The following is an 8434-nucleotide window of genomic DNA, read 5'->3' on the forward strand; positions in this document are numbered from 1 at the left end:
CTTCAGCTTCTTTATTGCTGCCAGGATTTCCTCTTCGTCAGGGGGCTCTATTTTGACTCCTGCGTATTGGTTAATGAGCGTTGATGAGGGAGGTGGGGGAGGTTGGGTCACTTGAAGATTTGGAGCAGGTGATGAAGGGTCGACTTGGGGATTTAGGAGTTTCTGGAAATGGCGCTTCCAACGGTCAACGACTTCGTCACGACTCGTTAGGATGTTACCGTGTTCGTCTCTTACAGAGGCCGAGTTCTTCGACCTCTTCCCAGTGGACTCTTTAAGCAGCTGATACAGTTTCCTAGTATCAGACAGGCTAGCTGCTTTTTGCATCTCCACCGCCATATTCTCCCAGTACTTCCTTCTGTCTTTTCTGCCCGACTGGTGACATAGCTTGCGTAGCTGTTTGAATTCAGCTGAGTGGCGTGATGGTAACAGACTTTTCTTCGTTGCAAGTCGGATGGTCTCTTCGGACATCCACCGTCTTCGCTTTCGCTTCACTCTTCCAAGAGTTTCGAGAGAGTTTCGAGAGCTACCTCCTGTAGTGTATTTCGGAACTTCTGCCAATCTTCGTTAACCGACGACCCGCTCGAGTTCCCGTCCTCAGGAGACTCATTTGAGTGTTCATGCTCGAGGGCGGTGAAACGATTTGAAAGTTGAACACGGAATTGTTCTACTACTGTCGGGTCCTTAAGACGGGCAACTTCAAATCTTTTTGGGGGTTCCTTCCGTTTACGAGCCACTAGCCTGATCTTCACAGACATTTTGACCAAGGTATGATCCGACCCGCCCTTGGAACCTGTGTCAGGTCCTCTGTAGGCTCTGCAGTTCTGGATCGAGCTTCTCCAACGTGACGACACGAGTAGGTAGTCCAGCTGGGAAGATGTCCTTCCATCTCTGGATCTCCAGGTTATGACGTGTGAGGGCTTATGTCTGAAAAGGGTGTTTGCTATTACGAGGTTGTTCGCTTGGGCGAATTGGACCAATCTGGTTCCTCGTTCGCATCTTTCGCCGTACCCGTGAATTCCAAGGCTCCTGTCGCCGTTTGCCTGTCTGCTGCTGACGTGTGCGTTGAGGTCGCCACCGATAATGAGGAGGTCACGTTTGGGGGTCTTTTTTACAGCTTCGTTGAGTTCGGCGTAAAACGTATCTATTGCTTGTTCAGAGCTGACCCTTGTGGGTGCGTAGACCGCAAACACTGTAACATTAAACAGTTTGCTTCGGAATCTAGCTTTTGCAAGGCGAGATGATACGGGCTCCCATTCTATTAGAGCTTTTTGTGCTTGGATGTTAAGGAGAAATCCAACCCCTGCACTGCCACTACCCTCTTTGGGTCCTGAGTTATAAAAGAAGAAAGAGTTCTCTGAATCTGGTGTTGCTATCTCATGGTTTTCTAGTGTGTCATTTATTCTTGTCTCTGATACACAGAGGATGTCGAGGCCTAGGCGATGTATTTCACCAGCTATGAAAGTCTGGGTCGTCAAACATTTCATCGAACAGACGTTCCAGCACCCTATTGCAAGGGATTGTCTTCGTTTCAACAGGTGTCCAGCTCGCCAATTTTTCGAAGGAGACGCCGGTAAATCATCCAACGCATCGCTTGTCGGGAATGCCGTAGCTTGTTTTAACACTCTTTGATCTGCTTTTTTCATAACGTTTCGTGGGAATATTATTGACCGACAGGTCCCCAGTCCGTCGGCGCCTCCACACTTTAGCCATTCTTTCGCTAGGCATGTAGCTACGGAATGTTGCCACCGCTTCACCACTTTGAGGTAGTGCGGTCGACTTCCCAAGGATACACTAGAGACGGAGATACAGCTTCGGCGACCCAAACCGCACCATAGCCGTGCTAAGAGAGGGCCTCGGCTGTCATCTTGATTCCCATCTAGGTAACCCCAGGCAGAAGGGTAATATATATATATATATATATATATATATATTTATACACACATATATATATATATATATATATATATATATATATATATATATATATATATATATATATATATATATATACGTCATGTTTCTGTGTTGACTGACGTCATGAAATTAGTTGTCGTCATTTTTGCTTTGACGGTGACGTCATTCAAGATATTTAAGACATATGTTCACGTAGAAATCTATTAATGTTTAAGTTTACAATGACTGATGAACTTACCATGGCAAAAGCCGATGAAGATGCTCTAAGAGTCTATGCCAAAAAACTTGCTGCTGATAGAGAAAGTCAGAAAAGAAAGCGTGCCGAGGAATCAAAAGAACAGACAGCAAGGAAACAGGCTTGAGGCTGATAGAAAAAGAAAGAACAGAAAGCGTGCCGAGGAATCAAAAGAACAGCAAGGAAACAGGCTTGAGGCTGATAGAGAAAAAAAGAACAGAAAGTGTGCCGAGGAACTACCAGAGCAACGCGGATGCAGACTTGCTGCTAAAAGAGAAAGTGAAAAAAGAAGGCGTGCCGAGGAATTACAAGAACAGCAAGAAATCAGGCTTGCTGCTGATAGAGAAAGTAAGAAAAGAAAGCGTGCCGAGGAATCACAAGAACAGCAAGAAATCAGGCTTGCTGCTGATAGAGAAAGTAAGAAAAGAAAACGTGCCGAGGAATCAGAGCAACCTGAAAGTTATCGCCTGGCATTCAGGTACAACTCAGTCGATGATTATAGCTTGAGTAGATGTGTTCAAATCGGGACAATGTCTAAAATTTGTCCCTATTGCAAGGCCTTGAAATTCAATGGTGAAACAATGGGAATGTGTTGCGCCTCAGGAAAAGTTAAACTTCCTCTATTGGCTGCACCACCAGAGCCATTGAAGACGAATGAATGCTTGCCTGAAAAATTCTAATTTATGGGCACACGTAAAAATATTAAAATTAACTACAAATATGCGTGTCCGATTGCAAAACGAAGACTCTGGTCAAACATTTTCAGATCAATTGCTGACAATTGGAAACGGAAAGCTCCCAGTAGACTCAATTTCAGGACGTATACAACTACCTGCTGATTTCTGTAATTTAGTGACGTCCAAAAATGAATTGATTGAAAAAGTATATCCGAATATTCTAAAAAATTATAAAAATAATAAATGGCTAAGTGAAAGAGCGATTCTCGCACCCAAAAACATAGACGTCCACGAAATCAACAATATTGTTTTGACCAAGATTCGAGACCAGGCGGTCCTTTACAAGTCAGTCGACACAGTTTTGGAACCAAATGAAGCGGTTAATTATCCATCTGAATTTTTAAATTCCATAGATCTTTCAGGGTTTCCACCACACGTGCTACAACTAAAAATAGGCGTACCAATAATACTTTTAAGAAATATAAACCCACCAAAGCTTTGCAATGGCACTAGACTTGCCGTAAAAAAAAAAACAATGGAAAACCTAATAGAGGCCACAATCTTGACAGGGCCTTTTGAGGGTGAGGCTGTTCTTATTCCTCGCATTCCCATGATTCCAACGGATCTGCCTTTTCAATTTAAAAGATTGTAATTCCCAATTCGATTAGCATTTGCAATCACCATTAACAAAGCTCAAGGTCAATCATTAGAAAAATGTGGTATAGATCTTAATACTGATTGTTTTTCCCATGGACAATTGTACGTTGCATGTTCGAGGGTCGGTAAACTTGACAATCTATTTATATGCAGCGACAATTGGACAGCGAAGAATGTTGTATATTCGCAAGTTTTACGCAGTTAATTTGTATTGTATCTATCTATCTATCTATCTATATAAAAACGAGTTGTGTGTATGCATGTTTGTTTGTTTGTAAAAAGAGCGTTTGCATATGATGTCATTATTAGTACATACGGCTTTGTATATGCAGAGACAATGGGAAAGCCAAGAATGTTGTATATTCGCAATTTTTACGTAGTTTAACTCCTGCAGACGAAATCAATGCTTGCCTAAAAAATTCTAATTTATGGGCACACGTAAAAATATTAAAATTAACTACAAATATGCGTGTCCGATTGCAAAACGATGACTCTGGTCAAACAGTAGACTCAATTTCAGGACGTATACAACTACCTGCTGATTTCTGTAATTTAGTGACGTCCAAAAATGAATTGATTGAAAAAGTATTTCCGAATATTCTAAAAAATTATAAAAATAATAAATGGCTAAGTGAAAGAGCGATTCTCGCACCCAAAAATATAGACGTCCACGAAATCAACAATATTGTTTTGACCAAGATTCGAGACCAGGCAGTCCTTTACAAGTCAGTCGACACAGTTTTGGAACCAAATGAAGCGGTTAATTATCCATCTGAATGTTTAAATTCCATAGATCCTTCAGGGTTTCCACCACACGTGCTACAACTAAAAATAGGCGTACCAATAATACTTTTAAGAAATATCAACCCACCAAAGCTTTGCAATGGCACGCGACTTGCCGTAAAAAAAAACAATGGAAAACCTAATAGAGGCCACAATCTTGACAGGGCCTTATGAGGGTGAGGCTGTTCTTATTCCTCGCATTCCCATGATTCCAACGGATCTGCTTTTTCAATTTAAAAGATTGCAATTCCCAATTCGATTAGTATTTGCAATCAACATTAACAAAGCTCAAGGTCAATCATTAGAAAAATGTGGTATAGATCTTAATACTGATTGTTTTTCCCATGGACAATTGTACGTTGCATGTTCGAGGGTCGGTAAACCTGACAATGTATTTATATGCAGCGACAATTGGACAGTGAAGAATGTTGTATATTCGCAAGTTTTACGCAGTTAATTTGTATTGTATCTATCTATCTATCTATCTGTATAAAAACGAGTTGTGTGGATGCATGTTTGTTTGTTTGTAAAAAGAGCGTTTGCATATGACGTCATTATTAGTACATACGGCTTTGTATATGCACAGACAATGGGAAAGCCAAGAATGTTGTTTATTCGCAATTTTTACGTAGTTTGAAACACATATATAAATCTATCTATATTCACAGGTGGGACACAGGGACACAACTACAATGGCGCATAACTAATATGGCGCGTAACGACTTACTCGCGCGGGGGGGCTTGGGGGGGCGCAAAGCGCCCCACCAACTAGGTGTTGGGGTGGCGCTAAGCGCCTCCCCAACAGCTAGTATATATATATAATGATTGAGCATTATGTCGTCATGAAGTTGTTAGTTGACTCACGTCATATATATGATATAAGATATAATAGTATATACGATATAAGTATATAAGGCTTTGTATATTACGTCATTATAGATGACACTACAGACTGGGACACCAGGACACAAATGATGACGGGACACAGGAAATATAAATGACGACCGGGACACTCAAAGAGAAATTACAGACCGGGACACCGGGACACAAATGACGACCGGGACACCGGGACACTGGGACACAAATGACGACCGGGAAACCGGGACACAGCGAATATAAATGACGACCGGTACACTCAAATAGAAATTACTGACTGGGACACCGGGACAAAAATGACGACCGGGACACAGGGAATATAAATGACGGCCGGGACACAAGAACACAACTACAACGGGGACGCCGAAGGGCACAGGGGGATATATAAATGACGGTGGGGACACAGTGAATGTTCGATTAGCAATCACCATCAACAAAGCTCAAGGGTAATCATTAGAATAATGAGGTATAGATCTGAATACGGATTGTTTTTCCCATGGACAATTATATGTTTCATGTTCAAGAGTCGGTAAACCTGACAATCTATTTATATGCACAGACAATGGGACAGCGAAGAATGTTGTATATTCGCAAGTTTTACGTAGTTAAAAACATATCTATCTAGATATAAAAATAAGCTGTCTCTGTATTATGTCTATCGAGTGAAGTCATGTTTGTGTGTCGACTGACATCATGTTTGTCGACTGACGTCATTATAAGGATTGAGCTCTATGCGTCATGAAGTTGTTTGTCGACTGACGTCATGTTAGTCAACTTATGAAATTACAGACCGGGACACCGGGACACAAATGACGACCGGGACACAGGGAATATACATGACGACCGGGAACCTCAAAGAGAAATTACAGACTGGGACACCGGGACACAAATCACGACCGGGACACAGGGAATATAAATGACGACCGGGACACAGGGACACAACTACAACGGGGACGCCGAGGGCACAGGGAAGATATATAAATGACGACCGGGACATAGGGATTGTTCGAAGAAAAATTACAGACCGGGACACCGGGACACAAATGACGACCGGGACACTGGGACACAGGGAATATAAATGACGACCGGACACTCAAAGAGAAATTACAAACTGGGACACCGGAACACAAATGACGACTGGACACAGGGAATATAAATGACGACCGGGACAAAGGGACACATCATTAGAATAATGAAGTATAGATCTGAATGCGAATTGTTTTTCCCATGGACAATTCAATGCTGCATGTTCAAGGGTCAGTAAACCTGACAATCTATTTATATGCACAGACAATAGGACAGCGAAGAATGTTGTATATTCGCAAGTTTTACGTAGTTAAATATATATATATATATATATTATATATATATATATATATATATATATATATATATATATATATATATATATATATATATATATATATTTATATTCACAGGTGGGACACAGGGACACAACTACAATGGCGCGTAACTAATATGGCGCGTAACGATTTACGCGCGCGGGGGGGCTTGGGGGGTGCAAAGCGCCCCTCCAACAGCTTATATATATATATATATATATATATATATATATATATATATATATATATATATATATATATATATATATATATATATATATATATATATATATATATATATATATATATATATATATATATATATATATATATATATATATATATATATATATATATATATATATAAATATATATATATATATATATATATATATATATATATATATATATATATATATATATATATATATAATATATATATATATATATAATATATATATATATATATCGAAATTTATATATATATATATATATATATATATATATATATATATATATATATATATATATATATATAAATTTATATATATATTTATATATATATATATATATATATATTATATATATATATATATATATATATATATATATATATATATATATATATATATATATATATATATATATATATATATATATATATAATATATATATATATATATATATATATATATATATATATATATATATATATATATATATATATATATATATATATATATATATATATATATATATATATATATATATATATATATATATATATATATATATATATATATATATATATATATATATATATATATATATATATATATATATATATATATATATATATATATATATATATATATATATATATATATATATATATATATATATATAATATATATATATATATATAACGGCTTACGGGGGTGCGAAGCACCACCCAAACAGCTAGTATATATATATATATATATATAAATAAGTTATATGTATGTTTTACGACTGACATTATTATAAGGATTGACCATTATGACGTCATGTATATATTGTGTATGTTTGTATGTTTGTAAGCTGAGGTTTCACAATTCAAAGGATACTCGGTTCCTAAAAAACAGGGAACGTCAGAAAGAATGAAAACTCAAATGATACCGTTGAAAAAAATGTGTGCCACACAGAAAACTCTCAGGTACGTATGAAGTACATAGACATATTTGAAAAAGAAGCTGAAAGTGAGATATAAGGGGGGTGCATTCAATCGGCATATGCATCTTAGAAATACCATCCTTATCTCTTGAATCAGATATGGGCACTATATGGCGTTGAGAAAGCGTTCTACTGAAGAGGGGGGTAAGAAGGCGAGTATATACAGAATGCACTGAATAGTTCATCACTGAAAAAATCGAAAAATAATGTTTATACCAAGCTGAAGGTGGTAGGCAATTACTTGTCATAGTTTCATCATTTAACTTGTCAGAATTAATCACTTTTCGCCCATCCCTCCTATTTACAGGAAGTCCAAACCGCGGTAACGTATGGACTCAGACCTGGACGCCGACCTCAGATAACGTTTATATTTGGCTTCAGTTTTACTTCGAGATCAGCGAAGCACCCAGAACTTGGCCGACAAGATTCATTCCATATCTGGAGCCTTAGTTTCGCTTTATTTTTATCGTCTTTGAACAAGGGTCCATTGACCAGATAGGTTTTTGCGTTGTTTTACGAATACGTTGCCAAGGTACGGCAGGTTCTTCTGCCCTTTTCAGACACATCACAAGTTGGTTATGATAACAGTCAATATCAGCTTTACCATTCGTAGGTACCTGGTGCTGAAGATGATATGGAACACGTATGGTAGAAAGAAGGGCTGTCAAGGTAGAGATGTAGTGCGGTATATTGGCTTTGATCCAATTACTTTTTTCAAACCACTTCGATTTTTCTCA

At 37.8% G+C, this 8434-nt stretch overlaps 1 protein-coding gene across 1 annotated transcript; it reads right to left on the reverse strand.

Moving 5' to 3' along the window:
• Positions 1-488: 488 nt before the first annotated feature.
• LOC136043158 (craniofacial development protein 2-like) lies at positions 489-1643 on the reverse strand. Its single transcript, XM_065728090.1, has one exon. The coding sequence runs from the start codon at positions 1641-1643 to the stop codon at positions 489-491; it is 1155 nt and encodes a 384-aa protein (XP_065584162.1).
• Positions 1644-8434: the final 6791 nt, after the last annotated feature.

This window comes from Artemia franciscana, unplaced genomic scaffold, assembly GCF_032884065.1.
Source record: "Artemia franciscana unplaced genomic scaffold, ASM3288406v1 Scaffold_3332, whole genome shotgun sequence".
Classification (NCBI taxonomy): domain Eukaryota; kingdom Metazoa; phylum Arthropoda; class Branchiopoda; order Anostraca; family Artemiidae; genus Artemia; species Artemia franciscana.